Here is a 26,937-nt window from a genome sequence, read left to right on the forward strand (position 1 = left end):
GAGGACCTTCCTTCTTTTCCTATGACTGCTTTCTTTGTTTAAGAGCCTTTGGGCATGTCTACACTAGGCATTATTCTGAAATAACAAAGCGAGCATACACACTACCAAGCCTTTTATTTCAAAATAAAGGGCTTGCTATTTTGAAATAATAACTCCTGCTTGTGAAGACGAATAGTGCTATTTCGAAATTGTTATTTTGGGAGTTATTATCTCAAAATAACTTACTTTGAAATAACTCCTAGTGCCTACAGGTGAGGGACCTTGTCAAAGGCTTTCTGGAAATCTAAGTATACTATACCCACTGGATTTTAGTAGATTAGTGAGGCATGATTTCCATATATAGAAACCATTTTGACTTTCCCCCAGCAAATTATATTCATCTATGTGTCTGACAATTCTGTTCTTTACTATAGTTTCAACCAATTTACGTAGTACTGAAGTTAGATTTACTAGTCTGTTATTGCCATGATCACTTCTAATGTCCTTTTTGAAAATTGGTGTCACATTCTCTATCTTCCAGGCATTTGGTACAGAAGTTTTTAAAGGATTAGTTACAAACCACAGTTAATAGTTCCGCAATTTCACATTTGAGTTCTTTCAGAACTCTTGGGTGAATGCCATCTGGTCCTGGTGACTTGTTACTATCTAGTTTACTAATTTGTTCCAAAACCTTCTCTAGTGACATCTCAGTCTGAGACAATTCCTCTGATTTGTCACCTAAAAAGTATGACATAGGTTTGGGAATCTCCCTAACATACTCAGCCGTGAAGACCAATGCAAAGAATTCATTTAGTTTCTTTTATTGTCTTTGAGTGCTCCTTTAGCATCTCAATTGTCCAATGGCCCCACTAATTGTTTAGCAGGCTTTCTGCTTCTGATGTACTTAAAAAAAGTATTGCTTTTACTTTTTGAATTTTGGGGTAACTGTTCTTCAGATTCCTTTTTAGCCTTGCTAATTATATTTTTACACTTCATTTGACAGTTTATGCTCCTTTCTATTTTCCTCACCAGGATTTAGCTTTCACTTTTTAAATTATGTCTTTTTATCTCTCTCTGCTTCTTTTACTTGTCTGTTAAGCCATGATGGCACTTTTTTGGTTCTCTTACTGTGATTTTTTTTTAACTTTGAGCGTACATTTAAGTTGGGCCTCTATTATGGTGTCTTTGAAAAGTTTCCATGCAGCTTGCAGTGATTATTCTTTTGGCACTGTATCTTTTAATTTCTGTTTAACTAACCTCCTCATTTTTATGTAGTTCCCCTTTCTGAAATTAAATGCCACAGTGTTGGGCTGCTGTAGTATGCTTCCCATCACAGGGATATTAAATTTAATTATATTATGGTCTCTATTTCCAAGCTGTCCAACTATATTCACCACTTGGATCAGATCTTGCATTCTACTTAGGACTAAATCAAGAATTGCCTCTCCTCTTGTGGGTTCCAGAACTAGCTGCTCCAAGAAGCAGTCATTTAAGGCACCAGTTTTCAAACTTGAGTCACAGACCTGTCCGGATAAGCTACTGGCGGGCCTGCAATGCTTTATTTATTCAAGTGTCCGAAGCCATAGAGCCTCGCAGCTATAATTGGTTGCAGTTCACTGTTTCCAGCCAAGGAGAGCTGTGAACCATTTATAACTACATTCTGGAATGGTTATCCAACTGGTTATGCACCCACCTTATCATAGCTACACCTAGGTTGTATTTTTCCAGTTTGTTAGTGAGAAGGTCTTGTGAGACAGTATCAAAAGCCTTCTTGAAGTATAGATCAGGGAGGGCAATAAAACAGTGGCAGGTGCCAGGGTTGGCTCCTGGCGGGCCGCCATCACTATATTTAGCTGTGTGTCTGCAGGTACCAGCGATGGAAGCTTCCATTAGACTACTTCTTGCAGCACCCATTGGCCAGTGGGAGCTGCAATCACTCTTACCCGTGGAGGTGCAGGTAAATATAGCCGTGGCAGCCCCCTAGAAGCAAACACTGGCAGACCGGATCCGGCCCACAGGCTGGTATTTTCCCACCCCTGGTCTGGATATACCACATCTACAACTTCTGCCATCCACAAGGCTTGTTACCCTGTCAAAGAAAGTTATCAACTTGGTGTGACATGATTTTTCTTGACAAATCTATGCTGACTGCTACCTTATTATCTTCTAGATGTTTGCAAATTCCTCCCTTAATTATTTGCTCCGTTCGTTTTTCTGGTAAAGTCATTAAGATGACTGGTCTGTAATTCCCTGGATTGTCCTTATTTCCCTTTTTATAGATGGGCACTCTGTTTTCTTTTTTCCAGGCTTCTGGAATCTCTCTCATCTTCCATGATTTTTCAAAAATAATAGCTAATGTCCCAGATATCTTCTCAGTCAGCTTCTTGAGTATTCAGGGATGCATTTCATCAGGCCCCAGTGTCTTGAAAACATCTAACTTGTCTAAGTAATTTTTAACTTGTTCTTTCGCTATTTTAGCTGCTGATCCTACCCCATTTTGAGTGGCATTCATTATATTAGGCCGCCGGTAGCCACCAACCTTCTTGGTTGTGCTGTGACGCTTTTGTGTTTTTATGTATGATTTTGTAAGCAAGTAGTTTTTAAAGTGAGATGAAACTTTGGGCTGCACAAGACAAATCAGACTCCTGAATTGGGGACAATAGTCTGGAAAGGTTGAGAGACAATAATCTAAAGTGTCTTCGACTATCTGTAATTCTGGTGCCTCCATCACTTTGTTTGATATTGTGTTTCACCGCTCTTTTATACTTGCTGCGACTGCATTTTCCTAATACCTCACCTCAATTTTCCTTCTTTAACTTCAGATTCTTGTGTCAAGTCTATCCACCTTAAGAATCAATGTAAACACTGCAGCAGAGGCTTTCTAAGTGTTTTGAAAAAACAGCTCTATAATGTTATTTTGGGATCCCAGGCTTATTTATACATTTGAGGAGCTTATCAAAATCACACACAGATATCTCCTCTGAGTTAGTTCCTTATTTTTACTTCTCTTTTTCTTGTTTCTGTGCATGCTTAGGTCTTGGCTTACTGTATACCTATAGGGGTAGACTGTTTCTTTAAGTCGTGGCCCTGCATGGGGATAGTACAGGGCCATACCACACCATCTAGACCCCAAAAGGGATGGTACCTCACAGCAAGCAGAATATTTCTGGTGCTATTGCTTGGGAGTATGCAGAGTGTAATTCGCTCTATCCATTGGTATGAATCAGGATGTTAGCCCTTAGTGTCCTTGCCAGATTTCATGGGCTGTTGTAGGTTGGAAGGGGAAATCCAGGGTCTTTTCTCCTTCTTGTTATTCCCTGTTTCATTTCTAGCATCTTGCTTCCCAGGAAAAGCAGGAGCAATGGTACTTTGATCCCCAGAATGCAGGGAGCACAGGGAGTAACTGTGTAAGAGGGAAGCTTTTTACTCTCCCCCCTGCATTGGCATGGCTGCACAGGGGTTGCTCACAGACGGGGATATAATGTTGTTTATGACCCTTTAAGCCTATCTTTAACATCATAAGGAGAACTGTAAATCATTAGGAGTAATCACTTGGGGTATGTCTACACTACAATGTTAGTTCGAACTAACGGATGTTAGTTCGAACTAACATTCATAGGCGCTATACTAGCGCTCTCCTAGTTCGAATTTGAATCGAACTAGCGGAGCGCTTAGTTCGAACTAGGAAAACCTCATTTTACGAGGATTAAGCCTAGTTCGAACTTACTAGTTCGAATTAAGGGGTGTGTAACCCCTTAATTCGAACTAGTGGGAGGCTAGCCCTCCCCAGATTTCCCTGGTGGCCACTCTGGCCAACACCAGGGAAACTCGTCTTCCCCCCTCCTGGCCCCGGACCCCTTAAAGGGGCACGGGTTGGCTACGGTGCCCGTGCCAGGTGCAAGCCTGCCAGCACCCAGCCAGCAGACCCTGCACCTGGCACAACTCGAACCAGCCACCCGATGTCCCCCAGCCCACCCCCTTTTCCCGGGACCAGGCTGGCGGCTCCCGGGAGCTTGCCTGGGACCGCAAGAGGCGGGCACCTTCCTGAGCTAGTGCGGACATCGTGGACCTCGTCCACGATCTCTGCACTAGGCACAGGAAAGTGGCCGTCTAGGGCAGGAGAGCTGCCAGCCTGGCCACCCAGGAGCAGGTGTGCATGATAATCAAGGGGGTCCACTGAGACCCCCGACCCTGAGCCCTGAGCTTACAATGGCCGTCCTGGGTCAGACCAAAGGTCCATCTAGCCCAGTAGCCTGTCTGCCGACAGCGGCCAACCCTAGGGACCCTGGAGGGGATGGACCGAAGACAGTGACCAAGCCATTTGTCTCATGCCATCCCTCTCCAGCCTTCCACAAACTTTGGGCAGGGACACCACTCCTACCCCCTGGCTAAGACTACTCCATGGACCCAACCTCCATGACTTGATCTTTCAACTCTGTTCTAGTTGTAGCCTTCACAGCCTCCTGCAGCAAGGAGTTCCACAGGTTAACTATTTGCTTTGGGAAGAACAACAACTTTCTCTTACTAGTTTCAAGCCTGCTACCCATTCCTTTCCTTTCGTGTCCTCTAGTCCTTCTTTATGGGAACTCAGGAAGAACTTTTCTGAATGCACCCTCTCCACCCAACCCCTGCTTTTAGAGACCTCTATCCTGTCCCCCCTCCGTCTCCTCTTTTCTAAGCTGAACAGTCCCAGTCTCTGTAGCCTCTCTTCATCTGGGACCTGTTCCCAACCCCTGATCATGTTAGTTGCCCTCCCCTCTCCCAGCCTTTCTCTTTCCCTCTCCCACCTCCTTTTCCCAGTCTCCCCCAGTTTTGTTCAATAAAGACAGAGTCAATGTTGGAAGAAACGTTATCTTTATTTTGTACATCAGGAATGGGGGCTAGGGAGGGGTAAGTGGAAGGAGGTGAGGGAGGAATGGGGTACGAGCCCCCGATGGGGAGGACTGGGCTGGCTCTGCGGACTTCTGTGGGTGGAAGCTCTCCTGCAGCCCTTCAATTGCTCCCTCTCCCCAGATGGCAGCCTGCGGCAAGTGCAGCCGGGCTGATGGCCGAGGTGTGATGTGCCCAGTGTGGGCACTCCGGGCACTCCAAGCCAGGACTGGTTTTCAAGCAGGGCACCCCTGAGAACTGTCTGTCCGGGGTGGGGGTCGGGTCCCTTTAAGCGCAGCCCTCGGCTAGCCTGAGACAGCAGCTCCACGCTTTAAGTCCTCCTCTGATGCCCTGCCGGCACTGCTTCCGGCCATCCTTAAGCCCTGTTCAGGGTCCACTCAATGTGGACATGCTAGTTCGAATTAGCAAAACGCTACTTCGAACTAGTTTTTAGTTCTAGACGCATTAGTTCGAATTAGCGCTGTAGTGTAGACGTACCCTTGCTATGTAGGGCTAAGTTCTGCCCTGCCTAGTGCTGCAAGAAAGAGAATTGGTAGGCAGGATTCTATGGGTAAGCTGGGACAGGGACCAGGATATATATGGGGATTCACTTTGCTGCTACTCTGAGCAGGAGCAACATAGGTTCCAGGGTGACAGGTGAATCACCTCAATGACAACGGGCAAGTTGATACATTAGCTGACTCTCATGCACTGAGAGATTCTGATCTGATGCTGCTGAGACATACACAGCATGAACCTTTAAGAGATTCTGACACATAAGAGAACTAGAAGATATGGCACATAGTTTGTAACAGGCTTTTCTCTTTGCAGGAGTTTGGATTCTAAAACACTCTTCATGATCCATAGGCAGCAGTCAGACAATCACCCAGTTTGCAAATACAAAAACAGATTGTACAAGTGTATTTATGTACATGGACTTTTGCTTTCTTTTTGTAAAAAAAATCTCACTATATATAGGTTTTGTTACATTTTATTTTCATTAAAATCATGATTATCCCCACCCCCACATAGAAACATGACTAAATCTATATTTGTTTTCCATTTTGGTTTTGCAGCTTTTGCTATTACAGCAATGACTTTCACTTCTGCAACAAGCCAACATATATCAGAGATTACATGCATTTTAATCAACCAGCAGAATAAAGATTCAAGAACACAGGAGGTGTTTCTGGAGGTAAGCTAACAGTGAATGAATAGCCAGCCACAAAAAAACCCAAAACCAAAATGAACAAAAAACCCAGCCTTATGCAAGATTAGGAAAAATATTAGAGAAGGAAGCTTTGGAAACCATGCTGAGTTTATTATTTTAAAACTAGAAATAAAGATAAATATCTAAAGAAGAACTTTTGATCAATACCGTGAGATTGCTTCACATATTTTGGCCAAAATTATGAATCTCTGAGTATATTTTGAAATGCATAAAGAAAAAGAAGTGTACAATTAAAAAGACAAATAATTTGGACATGGACTGTAGAATCAAAAATGGATCTGTGAATCCTTCCAGTGCTGAGTTATTGGAGGGCTTGAAGGTCAACAACAAACCCTGTGCAACTGAAACTTGCCATTTCTGCTGTTGACATGCAAAAATCACCAAAAGTGAAAAATAGTGAAACCAGTTTTTCTGCCTCCCATTATCCACATTTCATGGCCACATTGCTAGCACTCTGATGACAGATAAGAACAAAGTAATGTGGGTAAGCATCCCACAGTGCAGTGTTGTGGAAAGGCAGAGCTGATCCCTGTGCTTCTATGGATTTCCTCATAGCTTTATGAGTTCTCCATGCTAAGGAATGTCAAAGCAACACAGCAGTCTCTCCATCCCTCCTGCTGCAGCAACAGTCTGCCTGCCACTGTGTTCCTAGCAGAGTAGAACAGAAGCATTCCAGTTATTTGCTCTTTGTTTGTTCCCCAAATGGAGCAGCTCACTCAGCTGTCAGATACTTCCTGGAGCTTTGAAAGAGGAGCAGTGCATACCTGCAGGGCAGCAGAGATCACAAAACATTGAGCGTAGCCATTAGGGCAGACATTGTGAAATGCTAGCGGAAGCCATTTCTCTTGACAAAACAAATAGCAGAGCCACACTGACAATAAAGGGAGAGGAAAAGACAAAAGTCTCTCTCAGGGCTGTAAGTTATTTGTGTGTTTTTCCTGACAAAAGTTGCATTGTAGTGTAAACACTCTCACTGTTTTGTCACCGAAAGGCAGATTTTGGTGACAAAATATGGCAGTGTAGATAAGCTCTCAAGTACAGAGACAATTCAATATAATCTTTTAATTCTTGGACAAATAAGTGGATAGTTTTGCTACATGCTGAAATAAACTAACAAAAAGGTCCATGGTTTTCCAGTGCAGGGTAGCAAAAACTGAACACTCAAAATTGAAGCAACATGTTCTTCTGAATACAAGAACATGAAGATTGTTCACCTTCTCCTGTTACAGAAAAAGCAGATTGCACACATTTTTATGAAGATTCTGAAGTGGGGAATTACTATCTCATTTCTGTAATTGTGTGTTCTCATCTGTACACATGGTGCTTTCTACAATATTTCACTGGGTTTCATGCTTTGTTGCTTATGTCAAATACTTTTCCATATCAGTCAGCTAATTGCCAATGTGATTATCCCATTTAATACATTCAAGCCTTGTGAGGGGCTGCACTGTGACATTATATTTCGCTGAGCAGAATAAGGAGGTTTCTCTAGCTACTTCCCACTGGCAAATGGGCAGGGAAGTGAAAGCATTGGATGGAAAGTTGGCTTTGTACCCTGTTCCCGTCCATCTTCCACCCCAACCAGAAAGAAGTCTTGGAGTTGCTCTTTCACTAGAGTAGTTACATGTCACCCTTTTACTCAGGCTGAGCCTAAAGTCTCAACTATTCTCCACTAGCTTTCAGAGCTAGTGTAAAATATTTAGTTTTTCCATTTGAGGTTCTCCTTTAGTCAGTGCTCAATTTACACCAGAGCTGAGCTCCAGCACCTGTATCCTTGGCAGTTCATAGTTCCAGTACCTCAGAGCTTGCTACATCAATCATGAATGTAAAAAAAAAAAATGCTTGAGCTTTGGCACTTAATTGCTTGAGCCCTAGCACCTCTTTCATTACAAATTAAGCATTGCCTTTTGTGATAGACAAAAGTGAGTGAATGCATGATAAAGACGGGCATGATGTATAGTCTGTTCCTTGGTACAGTATAAAGCATGGAACAGAACTCCAGCAATACACAGAATGATGCACAGCATGGTGCTAAGAGATTTCCTTGCCCTGGGTTTGCAGTAGAGGCTTAAAGGAAAAGTTGATCTTGCAGATCTTTTATCTGATTGGTGAAATCTGGAGTGACAGCTTGGGTAATGTGTGATCTTAAACCCAGGTTACACTACAAAGTTAGGTCAAAGTAGGCCACCTTGTGTTGTCCTAGTTGTTGTGCATATGTCTGCACGTAAATTTGTCTCCCACCGATGTGCCACGTTACAGCAATGCACTAACACAACCTGTCCTAACAGTGTTGAGGTATGGTTGATATACTGAGCATGGCGTCGCATGAATGCAGACCCTACATTATCTGTGTGGATCCTAACAATCTCCAGCAGCTTTTCCACACTGCCCAATGCTGATTGCTCTAGTCACAGTTGTGAACTACACTACTCGAGGGTCATAAAGACCATAAGGGCCCAATCCCTTGTAAAATCCTGTGAATTTTTAAAATGCTTTTTCCTGATTGTCCAGCACAGCGAACACACCTGGCAACTCTCCATTGTTATGCATGACTGTCCATCTGTCTATGCTGGCTACACGTCAGACATGCTCCTGCCTAGAGTAGACAGGAGATATTGAATCTCCTGGGCCTGTGAGGAAAAGAGGCTGTGCAAGCACAGCTACAGAAACTTGGACATATGTTAGCAGATTGCATAGGTTATGCTGGACAAGGGGTATGACAGGGATCAGCAGCAGTGCCACATGAAAGCCAAGAAATTGTGTCAGGCATATCAGAAGTCCAGGGAGACCAAGACTCCACCTGGTGCCTGGTGCCAAGTCACAGATGTACTACTTTTACAAAGAGCTGCATGCTATACTTGGCAGAGATCCCACACATCACCATGAATTGCTCCAAGAAGCCCAACTCACAGGCCCCTCGCATGAACAGTGAGGACAAGGAGGAGGTGGAAGAGGAAGAGGAGGATGGGGCACATGCGACTGGGCAGTCCTGCTATGCTGTGAGCCAGGACCTGTTTGAGACTACTGCAGACCAGTCAGTCCTAGCAGCTGATCTCGAGCAAGCCTGATGCAGGGGCAGATCTGTGGGTAGGTGTGTAAATTTATTTCTCATTACAGTGATCACAACTTAACAGGACACACCTATTGATTTACTTGTCCTAGAAGAGGGAACAGTACAACTGTCAGAGGCAGTGAGTGACTCTTGCATTTGGGGAGGCTGAGCACAAATGCCAGAAATTCCCTAAAAGTGGAAGGGGCCATTGGCACGTGAACTATGACTTCACCCACACTCCACCTCCTCTTTGGTCCTGCATAGCTTCTCCTCATGAGGCACTGCCCCTGCTCTGCCTTTTCCTGCCCCTATCCTGTCTCTTACTCCATGGCTCTCCCATACTGTGCCTCTTCCCTTGGGGACAACTCCCTCTGCTCACTCTTGCTCCTTTCCACCTCTCTCCCTGAGCCCCCTGCTACTTGCTCCTTTCCACCTTCTCTTGCCCTAAGGATGAGTGACAGGGAGAGAGGTGGAGCAAGGGCAGAAAAACTCAGAGCAAGGGTAGGAAGAGGCAGAGCAAGGGTGGGGTCTCAGAAGGGAGAGGCGAAGTGGGCAGGGGAGACCACAGAGCAAGAGGTTGAATGGGAGCAGGGCCTCAGGGAAGGGCACAGGATGAACCAAGGTCTTGGTGCTGGTGACCCCACACTTCTTGGGAGCTTCTGACAGCAGCATTGCAAAGGCAGCAGGCTGACACACCTCCGAAGGAAAGTGCTCTTCATCCACAATTTCTTGTCCTATTTGAGAAGGCTTAGACTCCCCAAGCCTCTTATACCCATCAGTCATGGGTAGACTGCTATCTGCTTTTACTTACCCTCCAAAGTTAAGCAAGGGGCGTAGGGGTGCACATGTAAAGCAATTTGTTTATGTACAAAGAGATGGCCCTTGAATTCTCCTGAGAGATCCCAATTAAACTTTCATGGAGTCACTGTGCAATCCTCTGCCAAAGGTTTCTAGGGATGGTTGCCTTATAATGGGACATTTTCCCATGCTAGTCAGTGATAACTTCAGTAAGCATAATTGCAGTAAACAGGTTAGTAGCATACAGACCCAGACAGCTTCAGGACACCAGCAGCAACTGTGCTCGCTGTGCCTGTTACCCTCAGGAGTGAGAGATCAGCTAAAATCACCATCACCTGCGGAAAATGATGCCAGTATTCAGTGCCATCTCCACATACTCATAGTTTTACAAAGCCAAGCAATTCCCTCTGTCTTTCCCTCCCTCTTGGTGGACCACAGTCACTGTGCCTGACGCTGTATGTGGTGCTGTGCACAAACACTCTAAGCAGAAGTGTCAAATAAGCCTGCCTTATTTAAGACTTTAGAGGCGTGAGGAAAGGGAGTTCTGTATCTTAACTTCCACTTTACATTGTTACATCTTTTATCTGCAGCTGCTGCCGTTGCAGCCTTGAGGAGTTGAGGAACCAGATATGGAGAAATGAGAAGACTCGGGATTATGTGTTCAGTGAGAACCTGCAAACCAGTGCTGCTTCAGACTGCGAGCAAAAGGCTTGGAGGCGTGAATATGGTAGACAGCCTGAGAAAGGAAAATGTGGACAGGAGAAAGGTACAGAAGTCCTGGCAGGAAAAGGAAATGAAAATGCATCAGGACACAGTGAGACTTATTTGGCAGCAAAGACAGATATTGCAGACACTTACGGACGTACAGGTTCAAAAATCATGGGCTCAGTGCCATTCTCAGCCCACAAAGAACTCTATTATAGCACCTCCTTACGTCCCCTTATCATTCCATCTGACTTCATGGGCTGCTGCCCTACTCCTGCCACTTCACCCAGTGGGACATGAAGATCACCACAGCTTCACATACACTGACATGGGAAAGCCGTGGTTGCTGTATCTATAGGTAGAATGGACACAAATGTTCTTTCCCTGGTAAAATTCTGTTCCCTTCATTTGTTAAGTTTTTAATGTATTTGCTTTTACATTGAACAGGTTTTTCTTTGCTCTGGTTTTGTTACTGAATAAAATTATATTATTTGGAAAATAATTCATCTTTATTAATTCCCAATGTATGCTGCAGAGCACCCAGCAGTTCTGAAAGCACCAACTTTCTTATTACTGTACAGTGTGACCCAACTCATAGGATCAGTGATAAACACAGTGTACTAATCAGAGTACTATCAAGTTAATAGGTACATTGTCAGTGTTATATTCACAGATGTACATTAAGCACCAAACAGTTCCTACCAGATCACAAAACGTAAGAACCAAGTCGAGCACAATATACCACAATGCAATATTGTCTGTGGCTCATTGTTAAAGTGCTCTTTCAAAGTCTTCCTGGTCCATATAGCTCTTCCAATAGCCCTTTTGGGCTCATCTACACTGGCCCCTTTTCTGGAAGGGGCATGTAAATTTCATGAATCGTCGTAGGGAAATCCGCGGGGGATTTAAATATCCCCCGCGGCATTTAAATAAAAATGTCCGCCGCTTTTTTCCGGCTTTTAAAAAAGCCGGAAAAGAGCGTCTACACTGGCCCCGATCCTCCGGAAAAAGCGCCCTTTTCCGGAGGCTCTTATTCCTACTTTGAAGTAGGGCGCTTTTTCCGGAGGATCGGGGCCAGTGTAGACGCTCTTTTCCAGCTTTTTTAAAAGCCGGAAAAAAGCGGCGGACATTTTTATTTAAATGCCGCGGGGGATATTTAAATCCCCCGCGGATTTCCCTACGACGACTCATGAAATTTACATGCCCCTTCCGGAAAAGGGGCCAGTGTAGACGTAGCCCTTGTGTCTTTCTGTTTAAACCTCTCCCGTCCCGCCAACTCATTGCTTCATAGATATGATGCAGGTCACATCAGGCAGCTATAACCATTTGGAAATTTTTTTCAGTTAGATCCAGTCTTGTGAATAAACAACGCCAGTGTCTCTGCAGTCTACCAAAAGCTCATTTAATTTTCATTCTTCATCGGCTGAGTCAGTATTTGAATCATTCCTTGATGCTGCTAAGGAGGCCAGTGTACGTCTTCATGAGCCAGGAAGCAAAGAGCAGGCCTGATCCCTCAGGATCACCATTTGCATTTTAATATTGCCAGTAGTAATCTGCTGTTCAGGAAAGAAAACCCCTACTTGTAGCTTTCTGAATAGCCCTGTGTTCTTAAAGATGCAAGTGTCATGCATCTTCTCTGACCAGGCAACGCAGATGTTAGTGAAGCATCCTTGGTGAGGCACCAGTGCTTGCATAACCATAGAAAATAACCCTTTTTGTTGATGTATTCTCTAGCAAGGTGGTCTGGCGCCAAAATAAGGATATGTATGTTATCTATTGCTCATCCATGTTTCAGGAATCTCATTACTACAAATTCATCCCCTGTGTTTTGGACATTTTGAGAGTCACAGTCCAGCATAGCAGCAGAAGATTGAATGGTCCTGCACACATGCATGACAATGGCCCCCACAGTGGATTTTTGAACTCACAATGATTTCCCACTGTCCAGTAGCAATCTGGCACCTCAAGTTTCCACTTTGTGATTGCAGCTTGCTTCTCCTCTGTTCTCATTCAAGTGTTCCTGTGCTGGAAGGCTGAGGTGAGCCTGGCACACAGATCTGGGAATGTAGCTTTGTACATTTGCAAGTTCTGCAGCCACTACTCATCATCTGAAACCTGCGTCACAATTCAATTCCACCAGTCAGTGCTCATTTCTTGGGCCCAGAAGTGGTGTTCCACAATCTATAGCTGCTCTATGAAGACCATTGATGACCTTGAATTGGCTCTTGCTGTGTGTCCTCCAAGAAATTGTCATGTACCAAACTGATTCATTACTTTTTCCTGCTCAGCAAATACTGGAGGATCCTGTGCTCACAATGGTGGTGACAGTACTGCAGAGCTGTGCAGGCTCCATGCTTCCATCAGAGCTGAAGGACAGCAAGAAGGACCATGGAGGTTTATTGGACTTTTTAAAAAGGCACAGAAATTATGGGATATATATATATATAACATTATGGGATGGAGACAGTTGAATGCGGGGAAGTTGATCCTTTGCTCCCAGTCAGCCCCACATGACTCATTTCTGCCCCACTTTGCATTGCCCAATCGTCCCAAAATAGAGCCCTGGATGTTGGTAGTTTGCACACTGGGATACCTGCCCATGGTGTACTGCACTGTGCATCAGTGCAAGCAATCCTAGTGAGTATGCTCAGCAGTTGTGCAAGGATCCAAATATGCACACACAAGAGTGATAAACTGGAGCAGCTTTATGCCAATGTGACTTGCATTGGCCAAATCCTGCAGTGTAGACGTGACCTTACTCACAAGGAGAAAGTAGCCCATTGCAAGCTGAACTGCTACTAACTATGCTGTCATTCCAGAAAGCAAAACTTGTTCTGCATTTGTTCATTCAGTAGAATTAAACATATTTGATAAATAGGTATCAGAGTTAAATTTGAAGAGGGAAACAAGAATGAAAGTATAGTGTTAATCTAATTTTTGTTTATAATGACTATACATGTATGCATGATCAATACTGTTAGGGATATTTTTAATAGAGTGAATTATTGTAATAGGTAAGCCTCTTTTTTAAATGTTTAAATCTGAAAACCCCAGTTATCACTATTAGACATAGCAATCTGTTTTATTGCAATACAGATGCCTAGTATTTCGGAAGATCTTGGTTGTGATTTGAGTTCTCAAAGCACAGAAAATGTCTATGAATCAGCAAAAAATGTGGAAGTTGACCTATTTGGAGACATTGAATTAAAAGTGATAATGAATATTTCAGAGACCATTTCATGCCTTTGGGTCTTCAAAGAGAACCAAGCTGACTGCACACCCTCACTGGACTCAGAAAACCGGTAGGTAAAGGATTATACTGAAGCAAAAAAACAAAATGGAATACTTTCGTTAGAGTATGCAAATGAAATATTTTCCATTTGAAAAAGATTATTTATCATTTATTTTCACATTACTCTTTATATTCCTAAAACTATCTTAATTATTATCACTAAATTGCATGTTGTTAATAGCTGTTTATGCACTAGGAAAACAATGAATTCTGGCTTTATAATTTACAGTATAGTGATTTTTTTGTATTTGTATATCACCTTACATCTGAGGATCTCAATAGATTTTACAAACGTTCAATTCAAGCATCACAGTGTTCAAGTCAAGGAAACCAAAGCACAAAAAGATTAATGTAATGCCTTGTCCGAGGTTACACTGCAAATCAGCATCAGAACCTAAAATACCTCCCTAATTCTCTTGACCGTGTTCTAGCCATAAGTCTATACTAGTGTTGATTATTCCCTTGAAGGGTGAAACCCATGGAATGGCCTCTTGGTGAGAAAATCTCCATGGGAATCCTGTTGCATGGGCCTCAGTTCAGGAAGGTACTTGAGCAGATACTACTCTGTCCCTATTCAGGATAGTATTTAAGCAGAACTTCGAATCCCACTGGATGATTACATGAATCAGGGCCCATTGTTTATGAAAGCACTTTGGTGATTGAATGTGCTACATATATACTAAGTACTATCAGCCCAGAATGCTGTTTGCATGGGTTAAGCTTCAGCATAATGCCATTATGTTCTTCAGCCTACTACCCTCTATCTAACATGAAATTTCCATAATGTATTTTCTGTTTTATAGATATGTTATTTCGCTGGTCTTTTCAAAAATACAAGAAAATCAAGCTGGAAAATACACCCTTGCAGTTCAAGGTGAAAACAGTATCTACACGATAATATTTACAGTTCTCGTAAGAAGTAAGTATGTGTCAAAGCAAGGGACTCTGTCAGTCCACAGCTTCAGAATGGAAAGACTGATGCCTGTACATGACCAAACCCTCTCTAAGCAGTGAAACTCTGTTAATTCTACACTCCACAAGGCTTCTCCCTTCCTCAATTGTCTCTCCTCCTCTTTCAGTTCTTGAATTGTGGGCTGTTTTTCTTGTCACTTATTTCATGTATGGCTGCCTCATCTCCCTTGGTTCATTGTGAAAGTTAAAATGGTTCTGAGTCACTGTGTTGTTAAAGATGACATGCAAAAAATTGTTTTAAAATGGGACTTGTGCTGATTTCACATTCTTATGTATTATGCATGTGAGCAAACACACACACACATTCTACCTCAAACAAATAAACAAACATCAAAAAAACATTATTAAGGCTGTAAAGACAAGCAATCAAAACTTAGAAAATGCCAGTTTGACGGCTACCTTAATTTGCCCCCCTTGTGCATATGCAGAATGGTACAGTCTTTAATTTCATAATCCCATATTATTTTTTCCACACGTTCCCCCATCTCATTCACTGCCCTGGATGGTACTCACTTATAAGAGTGCAGCTACACAGCAGGGCTTAACTCAAAATAAGCCACGCAAATTGAGCTTTGTCAATTGCGTATCTTATTTTGAAATAGCTTATTTTGAAATAGGGAACATCTGCACAGCACTTATTTCAAAATAGAGCACTCTTCCTCTGACTTCCCTTATTCCTTGTACAATGATGGTTACAGGAGTCAGAGTAAGATGTCCACCAGCTTGACAGATTTTTGACACTATTTTGAAATAACTGTCTGCTGTGTAGATGCTAATTAAGTTATTTCAGAATAGTGCTCGTTATGTCAAAGTGTTGCAGTGTAGACATACCTTAATAAACAGCTATTCAATATTTGTTATTTTCATTATAAAAGTGGCCCCATACTTTATTTATCCCATTCAGATACTGCTTTGAATATAGAATTACTAATTTCCTCAGGGTCTTTTCTGTCTTGCTCATCATTTTGGTATCTGAAGTAATTAATTTATTTTCATAATACCCCTGTGAGGTAGGCAACTGAAAGATCAAGCTCAAAAAAGCATCCACTAATTTTGTGAGCTTAATTTGAGAAACCTACAGCCTGATTGTTCAGGGTTCTTAATAGTGCTTTACATGTTCAAAGCACAGCTCCCACTTATTTCAGTTGCTAATCAGATCCCAGGATCTCAAGTTGAGGACCCTAAAGCACACAGTTAGTGCCCATCTGTGAAAAGTTTAGTTTAAATCAGTGGTCATCAGCCAGTAGATCGGGAGCCTCTGACAAGTGATCCTGACTGGTTTGGCCAAGAGGCTACCAAGTGCCTACACTTCAGCTGCCCCTCCCCCCCACTGCTGTGCATCTCCTGCCCTTTGCCTTGAAGCTGCCCCTCCCCTTGGGAGTCTCCTGCTTTCTGTGCAGGGCAGGGGAGGAAAAAGAGGGGTGCTGATGTCAGGGTGCCCCCTCTCCCATTCTGTATCCTTTTTCCACAGAGCAGAGAGGGGGCACAACAGGACCAGGGATGGAGTTTGCTGGCTGCTTTAGGGAGTGGTTCAGGGCTAGGGGACGGGTGAGCCTGACTTAGCCCCACTGCACCACCACCCAGGAGCCAGCAGCAGTGCCCAGATGGAGCCCACATCCCAAACTCCTGTCCCAGTCATGAACCACCTCATGCACCCCAAGCCTTTATCTGAGCTCTGAGCACCCCTGCATCCAAACACCCACCCAGAGCCTGCACCTAGAACCCCCTCCTACATCCAACTGCCTGCCCCAAGAGCAGCTCAGAGCCCCTCTCACACTCCAAATCCCTTAATCCAAGACCAGAGCCTCTGCCCCCAATCCTCTGTCCCAGCCTGATGAAAGTGAGTGAGGATGGGCAAGAGAGGGAGGATGGAGTGAGCAGGAGTGGGGCCTTGGAGAAGGGGTAGGAAGGAAGCGGGGCAAAGATATTTATATATGAGGTAGATCTTGGATTACACTTAAATTCAAAAAGTGATCTCATGCTTAAAAATGTTGGAGACCACTGGTTTAAATGATTTGCTCCAGTTGTACCAGATACCTGATCTCAATCTACTCCACTCCCAACTCCCTAGGTGGCCTCTTGATCCCCTCCCCTTTATATTAGATCAGATTCTTTCCTCCTCTGTGCATTCTGGGTGCCAGCAGAGGGGTCACTGAGAAAACCAGAAAGACGGTTCACTGGTCTCATGTCCAGTACCTTGAGCACTTGGCAGGAGCTATCATGGAGAAAGCCTGGCTTCATCCCTATAACTCTATGAGGATGGACCAAGGAGCTGGAATATGAGAGGCTGGAGAGACAGAATCTTTAGAGATTTCAACTGTAAAATCTAGTCTCCACTGAACTTGTGTGAACTGTGTTTTTCTTAGGGGTATAACATGGCCATATGTGGCTGGATTTTCACTAAAGGCACATCCTAGGCACACCTGCCAAATTTCAAGTCCATGCTTCTAAGCATGGGGGCACTAGAGTTTGTTTTGCTGTTGTTTTTTTTTAAGGCACTTAAAAAAAAATGGACCAAACAATGTATATTTCCTTAGCTACCTTCTTAGAAATGACTGAATTGTGAAATAAACTAATCAGCATGGGGCAGACACCCACCATGTAAAATTTCAACCCACTTCAACTCCGGCAAAGTTAGGGCATGTCTACATGTCCAGTGCTGCAGCTGCAGGCATGTACCAGTATGGCTACACCACTGCTGTGCATACAATGAAGACATTCAGTGCCAGCAGGAAAGAACTCCCATCAGCATAAAATAAACCCACTCCTGCAAGTGGTGTAAGCTATGCTGACAGAAGATCACATACTGCTGTGTGCATTAGCACTTATATACATGTAAATTATGTTTCTCAAAAGGGTGGAATATTCACACCCCTGAGTGACATAAGTTTTGTCAACACAAGCGGTAATGTAGGTATAGCCTTATAAACAACAGGATCTTATAAGAGGCAGTGTCAGGCAACCTTTATAATAGGTGGCACTAACTGCTCTACTCATAATAAGGAAGATCTAAAAGGTTTTGTTGGTTTTTAAAGATTTTTTCTGCATATTTTTGTCTTAGAAATAGCATGAATACCATCCTTCCCTCCTTTTGTTGTAGGAGTATTGTTGTAATTTCACTTATTCTCCAGTCATCAGAGAATTTCCCATGCTAAACAGGATCTGCCTTGCTAATATTAAAAATAAGCAATTAGAAATCTAAAACAAATAAACTATCAGGCCTTCTCTAGCGATTATAAAGATACAAACAAACAAAGAAATGCATAAACTTGATTTTTCTCTTTTCAAGTTTCATTTAAAATACAGTACCTAAAGTAGGAATCAGGAGAAATTGTCAGTTTCATAATCACAGTTCAATTTAAAACAAAATCAGTATTTCCAGTTTTAAGTACTGTAAAGTCATCATCAGTCTTGGTGCAATAAACTTTCAAGTATAGTTCAAGCTGGGAAACTGGGAAGCTCGGGATTGGTAATGGTTTATGGAACTTTATGTCTGTAGGTTACACGTTTATGGTGCTGAAGTTGTTAATGACTGAAATTCATTATCATTTGTTGCTTTTTTATTATGTATATGAAATGACTTGGTGAGAAGTAGCATTCCTGCATGCAGTGGATTTTTCAACAATATAATGAAAATAGATTCAAGAGCTGATTTTCAGAGGTACGAGAACTCATAACTACAGATGAAGTAAATGAAAGCTACAGGTATTGAATACCTCTGAAAATCAGGCCCTAAATTACCCTCTGATTCTTAGAGGCAGTTCCTTGAGGCCAGGGAGGTGACACATTTACCAGGTCAAGGCTGAAGAATTTATACAAATGAGGACCTTAGACAAACAATTCTTTACTTTTCGCTAGGGATGTGAACAGGCAACTGATTAACCAGTTACCCGATAGGCATCACTCTTAGCAGGTGATGCTTACCAGGTAATTGCCTGCTACCTGCCATGAGTGAAAGGCTGCTCCAGCCACGAGGGGCTCCTGGCTCTTGGCTCTTGGCCCGTGTGGGCTGAGAGCAGCCTGGAGCTGTGGGGGGAGAGGGAGAAACAGTGTGGGGAGAGGGCTGCCGACTTCTGGAAATCAGCAGGCTCATACAGAAGCAGAAGCAGCAGCAGGGGAGAAGATGGGGAAGACCCCTCTTCCCCCCGCCCTCACTCAAGGCTGCCAACTCCCAGCCCATTCAGACGGGAAGCCAGCAGCCCTGTGGGGCTGGAACAGCTGGGCTGAAGCAGCTCCTGCCAGGGCTGCTCCAGTTCAGCTGTGGACGAAAGGCCACTGCAGCACAACGGGCTAAAACTGCCTTCTTAACCCCTCTTGTTTAATCAGTTAACCAGTTAAACTTAATGTTAAACTGGATTTTACATCCCTACTTTCCACCGGCATTAAAATCACTTGAAAAATTCAAAGCTCAAAGATCAAATTTTGTTCTTGAATGGTTGCACATTGCTCTGAGTGAAGTTACTGCTATTGTTGTGAGTCAATTATGAGTGTCGCAGGGTAGATTTTTTTGCCTCCTGGTTTCTTCTGATACTTTGTTATGCATAATACAATCAACCATCACAGTCTGACACCTGCTGTCATTTTTCTATTATAACAAGAATTATGACTAGCTACTGCTTATATATATGTCTAAGTCAGTGTTGGATTTTTACCTCAGGAAGACTGTGAAGATAATTTAAAGGGATAGACTGGTTTGTTCTATGAATCTATAACTCATACATAAAGCATATTGCTTTCCAGTACACAAGTGTTGAAAATGACCTAAACATTAAAAAGATGGATAATGATGTTTCAAAAATATTACAGCATGTCTGAAAATATTTGCATTGCTTTTAATAGGTAAACCAAGGAAGCCTTATTTTGTAAAAAGTGAAAATTTGACCATTATAAACTGCATGTCTGAAAGCTACCCTCCACCACTTATTGAATGGTTATTTTGCAGAACACCTGATGACAGGTATGGGGCATATAATGTTACGTTTTTTGTGTACTGAATTTTGAGATGTAAGTCTTGATGTCTGCTAAGCCAACTGACTTACAGCATGGTGTACTTATTTTTATATGATTGAACTTGAACAACTGAAGGAGAACGGTGAGGTCAGATTTTCAAAGGAGAATACAATGGATGCTCCCATAAAATTTCACATGCATACAAGTTTCCTCCAAAGCCTATATGCAAAAATTGAGTGTATGTGAGTTCAGTGGGTGAATTCACATTTTTGTATGAGCTGCAGTGTATTCTTGGAAAATGTGGCCAATGTATCCTTTTGGAGATTTTTGGCACTGTCATCTGAAAATTTTTGGCCAAAGTCCAAGTATTTTCACTTGACATAGCTAATGAGTATTTCTAACCCCATAGCCCTCTGTTTTCCATTTTACTAAAACCTTGCACTTTTGAGAACGAGTGGAAGATGGAAAGGGTGTAATTAGAAATGTTATATCTAAGTTTGCCTTTCCTTTTAGCTTTAGGAATTATGCATGATAAGTAGTTCTGTTAGTTACATGAATATTTTCCAAGAAACATATCAGGTAATGGGTGAATACATTCAGTATATTTTCATTCAGAATATATGTGTGGTAATGTGGACCTCTGTCCCTCTCAAATACCTAGACCACTCATGGATTTATGAGTCTTCAGATGCCTTCAGACTACCTGGATTGTGTCTTCTAACTCAACTAATAGAGGCTCATAGTCCAACATTCAGGGTTCAGGGCAGTCCCAGAGATGTAGGATGAAATCCTGGGCTTCCTGATTTTTGCCATTAACTTCAATGGAGCCTGCATTTCTTCCATAAAATTACAGATGTTTACGCCTACCAATAAAAGCATGAATAGTGTAGTCAGTCAGGTATTATCAGCTCATTCTGTTTCTTTGTTAGTTTCTCTATTTCCAGTGCCACTCTGTTTTGTTTCATAGTCTCCACATTTTCTAGTTCCTTTTATTCAACTATATAATACGGCAGTTTTCATTCTATTGTTCGTATTTTCTCATGTCTTGGATATCTGTTTGGGATTAACTAAATGATTCAGTAAATAAATGTATCTGTAATTACAGTTGCACCAATTCAAATCTTAAAGACCATAAAAGAAATGGGGAAGTATATGGAGTACAGAAGGTACAACACGGATTTTCACCAAATACGTTATTTCAAACAGACATACAGTGCTGCGCAACTAATGAGCTGGGCAGAGAATGCACTAAACTATATACAATAGGTAACATAACTATAAGCTTTATTTAAATAGGGACCTAATTCTTCCATTGACATTATGCACTATTGATTTGAGTAAAGTTTGCGACACTGGGCTGTAAGTTTGTCATCACTAGAATAAGTATGTTAAGAGTACATTACCTGGCAAAACTAATGTAATGCTGTTATATTTCTGTATCATATTTATCTGCTAAATCATGGGTGGCCGGTATGCTAGGCAGTGGAGGGCATTATCTTCTCAAACCGCCAGCCTGGCCTTGCCCACACTCCATCCTCAGAACGCCTGCTGTAGTCACACTGGGGCAGAGTGTTGCTACCCCAAGAGCCTGCCCTTCTCCCTCCCCCCCAGTGCTCTAGGGCTAGGGAGATTGGGGGTGCATGCCCTCTACCCTCCCTATGCTCTGAGCCCTTCACAGACCATCCATGTTCTAAATGCTAATGCTAAATATATTTAAGAACAAATTGTTGTATTATTTTACATTTTATAAGTAAGTGCTATGTTCACACATCTTTAACATCTACTTTTCATTTTAAAAAACTTTTAATTTTTTTGTAATATTGCTATTCAGATTTTTAAATAAGCTTACTTTGGCTTAATTCTGTGCTAAGTTGCATCCTGGGTGAATTCAGGATTGTTGCTGGATTTCTGAGTCAGGACAGAATTTGATTTTATTTATTTAAATGTTAGAATATTATAACTAATTTTAATATTAAATATAAATCTCGAAAAGTAGTCTTTTATAATTACAAATACAACAATAGCTGCAAAATGTAGATGCTTACAAATGTGAAAATAAGGGAAGAAAAGGTTGAAATAAATTATATTTTACTATGGGGGAAATTATTTCATTTATTGTTTAATTGTTGTGTTTTTATTTTGCAGATCTAAATGAAAATCTTGGAGCATCTTTACCAGAATTACTTCTTAAAGTTGGGGAACCATTATTAATAAGATGTAGAGCAGTTTATGAAAGCTATGCATTCAAATTGAAATGGTATTTTGAAAACAGAGAATTAAAGAAGGTAATAAGACATGATTCTTTTCGCATAAGGAATAATGGGCAGTATCACAATATTAAATACAAATCTTTATTAAAAACTAGGCACGCTGGTTTGAAGAATCAACCTATCGAAAAGACTTGTCTATGGTTCGGATTCTCTATGCATTTGCCTCATCGATGGGACGAAGTGATAGTGGACATTATACCTGTTCTTCTACAGAACATCCAAATAAAACAGCTTTGGTTACAGTCTTAGGTAATTCAGATTCATGTTGTTAACTTGGTTGCCTTATTTTTCTCTCATTCAGCTGTTTGCTTATATATACATACAATGTGATTACAGTGATTAAGAAAACTCTTTTTACTTGAAGTTGAAAATGGAGATAAGCCAACCCTAAATTATCCATATCCCTGCAGGTACCCAACAATCTCACCTTCTCCCCTGTTATACTCCTCAAAGGACAATACTTCTGAGAGTGACACCACTAGAACATTAATCTGAAATGTAGGCTACACAATAATGTAATTCTTGCAATATTATTTTCAGAAACAAAATAATTAAAGATGGCAACTACGATCATTTCAGAGGGAGGGATATGAAGTATTTGACTTCTCTAGAGTGTTTAGATACCCAAAGTTTCCTGTAATTAAAACTTTCTGTGCAGGTTTGACCAACTACCCTTTGGAATTATCCTGTTGATCTTCTAATAAATTCAGGAGATCAATTTTAAATTAAAATTCGGGTTGTCCAGTTAAAATTTAAAAAGCCAGAATATGCAAAAGTTAAGGTTTCTGAAGCAATAGTAACTTGGCCACATTCTACAGATGCAATATTTTCTATTCTTGTTTTTTATTGTTAAAGATATAGTATAATATTTAATAATTTGCACTAGCAAATATACATAATAAGCAACATTGACCAGTGTATATCTGGCAAAAATTTTCCCATAGTTTGTAAATGTTATAGTGATGCTCTACAAACATCATGTCATCTTATTAAGCTGCATGGTGGCTTTCACATGAACCCACAGTAAGGAACACATTGTTGTGCTCACTCTGGAGAAGGGGAGAGACCGTGATCCAGAGAGAGTGAGTCCCTGTTGTTCTGGGACAGGAGTAAAGTAAGCTGGGTCTTTACCCCCATTAGGGATCTTAAATTGCATTTAATCAATTAATCGACTAGTTGATTAGTCAATAAGCGGGGAAAACTGAAGAGCTGCAGTGGGGTTAGCTCCTGGCCCCAAGAGCTAACCCCACTGCAGCTCTGCCTTTTAAATGTATTAAGAGCCTGACAGCTCTTAATACATTTAAAAGGCTAAAGCACAGCGGGGGAGGGGGGGAGGGGACACCGGGCGTGAGCCAGGAATCAACTGATTCCCTGTTTGCGCTCTGTTCCCTCTACGCCTCTACCTCCCTCCATTAGTTGCTTACATCCTTACCCCCTATAGACTATCCTTTGTTGCTCCCCAAGTAAGGAAAGGACATATGTCTCTGGAGCCTGTATCGTGGTAACTAAATGCAATAGCCTGTTCACTCTGCGGTATTCAAAGTTTAAAGGAAGAAAAAATTCAAACCCAGCCTCTGAGGCATCTTCTTACAGATAAGACAAGATTGTCTTCATCTTCTTCAAGGCTGGGGGATAGCATAGCATCCTTGGATCCCAAATTTTAACTATGAGCTAAATTTAACGTTCCCATTGATTAACATGGAGAATCTCAACCCCGATTAATTTTATTTGTAGATGAATGGCATGGATAGATTTCCTTCCTGGCAGTCACAAAAGAGATCTGAGCAGTATTATTGTAGGAAGAAAATACTTCCATAAAACAGCATAAATTGCTCTCTCTCCTCCTTTTCAAGTATGCCAGCACATCTCACCTTTTTAATTTTAGTCTTATTCTCAGATTGTCATGTCTGTCAGAGAGGTTTTTAAACACAGCAGAAACCAGGCCATCCATCACAGCTGCAGGGTTCTTCGCGTCTGTTATTCACACATCCAGTTTCTGGATGTTACCTAGCACTAATGCCTTTTTTTATCAGCATTGGATAAAGAATTTGGAACATTATCCAATCTTTGTTCCAGGAGAGATGATATATTGTAAAATAAATGCTTTAAGATGCTAAATACCAGGTTCAAAGGTAAAAATAATAACAGAAACAAGAAAGAATCATATTCAGACTTTGCTGTTTCAACTTGACTCCCATGGCTCCTAAGTAATTACTCTTCAGACATTTTGAATAGAAATCCAAAACCTGCCACCACAAGTGAATAGGAAAAGAAATAGCTGTGAAGACCAGCTCACTCACTCATGCACTCCTTCCTTTCAATGTTAGGAGGAAAAACTGTTTTATTTATTTTTTCAGAGAGAAATTATGTCACTTTATTTCAAGGTACTTGTGGGTGATGTGGCATTAACTTTTAGAGTTAATTTATTTGGATAGTGCTCACTGTATAACTTCATATGATGTTCCATCTGAAAAGATGAAAAATACTTCCCTCAGTACCATTTAGACAGCCAAGAAACTTGTAACTCCCAAAAATTGTAGAATTCACACAACGTGAAGCATTTCTTGTTTAAAAGCTTTGTCCCATTTATGGTTTATGTGGTAATTTTCACCATATTATTTGCTAAATGAGGACTTCATATACAGAAAACTATGCTTTATAAAGCATGTGGATATGGCCGGAAGAAAACCATTTAAAAAGAAAAGCACAGATCTTCATTATTTGCGACAACTCTTTTTTTTATCCTTTTATGGACCTGATCCTAAGACCCCTGATGACAATGACAAGGCTTCCATTGACTTCTGTGAACTTTGGAGCAGGCCCTTTCAGATGCAGATTTTTTTAAATGATCATTTTAATACATTTGAAGGTTACTTTTCTCTTTTTTCATTTTATACACATGTTAATGACCAAAAAAGTAGATATATATAGTTTGTTTTCTCTTTTCAAAGTAATCCTTCCGTAGGTAAGAAATGACGGCAGTCATCAAGAGATACTTACACCGGCATTAATGCATTACTTTATATTTTATAAATCTAACGTTATTAACATTTGGAATAAGTATTTACAATTGAGCAGAAGAAATCTATAGAGGATGATTACTGTAGTTGATTCAAAATGATCTGAGGGGCAGAAAGATGGAGGGGTGTCTTTAATTAACCAAGTCAATCAGAATGGTTCTTTCAAAGACAGAGCATTTACATATAAACTAGAGTGGAACACCAGCATCGCATGTATTACACCTTATCTTTTTGTAGACAGAGGGTTCACTAGTGATTTTATGACATTTATAACTTGCAATAATTAATGAGAATAAAAATGTGCGTATTTTCAAAATTCCTTAATTAGACAGCTTTTATAACAGAATTTTAACATTTTGTTTATAGAAGAGGGATTTATAAAAGTAACTGACTCGAGAGAAGATTTTGAGATTGACCTGTTGGAAAAGTTTTGTTTTGAAATTAAACTTAAAGTATACCCACCAATCAGATGTATATGGATTTCTTCCCAACAATCGTTTCCTTGTGAGCAAAATTACAGTGCAGATGGATACAGGTACTTAACTATTCTGAATATTTGTTATAATTTGAACACATACTTGTTTTATTTTTTGTCTCTTAAAATAGACGTCTTTGTTCATTTTTTTCTTTTAAAATGTAGACTATGGCTTTTGGTTTTAAGTTATATGTTATTTTTAAAATATAAAGACTGATATAGTGGTAAAGCAGCGTTGCCATAATGTTCTATAATGTTACTTGAGTCTTCAAAAGCAACTCATGTAAATGTGTTATCCATTTGATTAATCTTGTGTGTTATGACAAATCCTTTCCTAAATTGTGCACATATAATACCTCTTTCAATTATATTTTTATATCCTTGGAAAACTCCGTTTATTGATCTTAGATATAATTCTCTTTCTATGAACCCATTCTGATCATCCATGACTCAATTATAGCCTTCTGGGTGTTTGCTAAGTCTTATTTCATTCTAAGTCTCATGTTCCCAGTATATTTCAGGCTGCTAAAGCCAAACTTATTGGCATGTAGTTTCTCAGACCTTTTGTAGATTCCCTTAGACCATGTAACATCACAGAAATTTTACTACATATCCAGTTAATGGATTTTTTTTCCATGTTACATATCAATTTTTGGAAAACAAATGTGTAAGTATCTTTTCTACTACTTCCTATAATATAATTCTGGCATGAATTTTGTCTAGTCCTAAAGACTTATTCATTCTCCAGGCTAATTTCAGATACCATAATCTAATTTCTTTCCGTGTTCCCTTTCAACTTTGCAACTAAAGTCATACTGCATTCTAAACTCTAACTTTTTTAAAAGGCAGGCAAAAGTTTAAATTTTTAACAATGTTATCTCCTTTTGTCTATGCATGGCCTATGCCAAGTCTGAAAGGATACAATGCTCCCATGCTGATTTCTTGTTCCTCATATTCTTAAAATGTTTATTTGCTTAAAACTCTCTTGCAGTTTTTCTTTCACGTTTTATCTTTGCTTTATTGTTCTGTTACACTTCCACTTTAGTCTCCAGCCTTTTTGGTCCTATTTAGTAACAGACTTGGCTATCCACCTGAATCATGTTGTACCATGTGAAGGGCTGACTCCAAATAACCAAAGGCAGCACAGTTCAGCCTGGTAAATTATCTTCTCCTGGCAATGGAGGCGAGAGACATGTCTTTAACATTAGTTTGTCAGTGGACTTTGATAGAGTTGATTACTGGGTCTTGGTGACTAATTAGCAGTCTCTGGTGTGAGTAGGTTGATCTGTTCTTTAGGGGTTAAGATCATTTCTGGAGAAAAGCC

General features: G+C 41.1%; 1 protein-coding gene across 7 annotated transcripts in view; it reads left to right on the plus strand.

The window, feature by feature from the left end:
* Positions 1-26,937, plus strand: part of FLT3 (fms related receptor tyrosine kinase 3) — a 95,524-nt gene that overhangs the window by 27,729 nt on the left and 40,858 nt on the right. For 5 of the 7 annotated variants that reach the window (XM_075919217.1, XM_075919216.1, XM_075919218.1 and 2 more), the window contains 8 exons: positions 5,925-6,043; positions 13,731-13,936; positions 14,730-14,845; positions 19,738-19,855; positions 20,954-21,114; positions 21,994-22,133; positions 22,214-22,367; positions 25,505-25,673. In XM_075919217.1, the coding sequence (XP_075775332.1) occupies positions 5,925-6,043; positions 13,731-13,936; positions 14,730-14,845; positions 19,738-19,855; positions 20,954-21,114; positions 21,994-22,133; positions 22,214-22,367; positions 25,505-25,673 (1,183 nt within the window). Of the gene's footprint in view, positions 1-5,924; positions 6,044-8,966; positions 9,171-10,519; positions 11,022-13,730; positions 13,937-14,729; positions 14,846-19,737; positions 19,856-20,953; positions 21,115-21,993; positions 22,134-22,213; positions 22,368-25,504; positions 25,674-26,937 lie in introns of those variants that run through there. The other 2 variants (XM_075919220.1, XM_075919219.1) reach the window with 2 other exon arrangements.

This window comes from Pelodiscus sinensis, chromosome 1 (assembly GCF_049634645.1).
Source record: "Pelodiscus sinensis isolate JC-2024 chromosome 1, ASM4963464v1, whole genome shotgun sequence".
Lineage (NCBI taxonomy): Eukaryota > Metazoa > Chordata > Testudines > Trionychidae > Pelodiscus > Pelodiscus sinensis.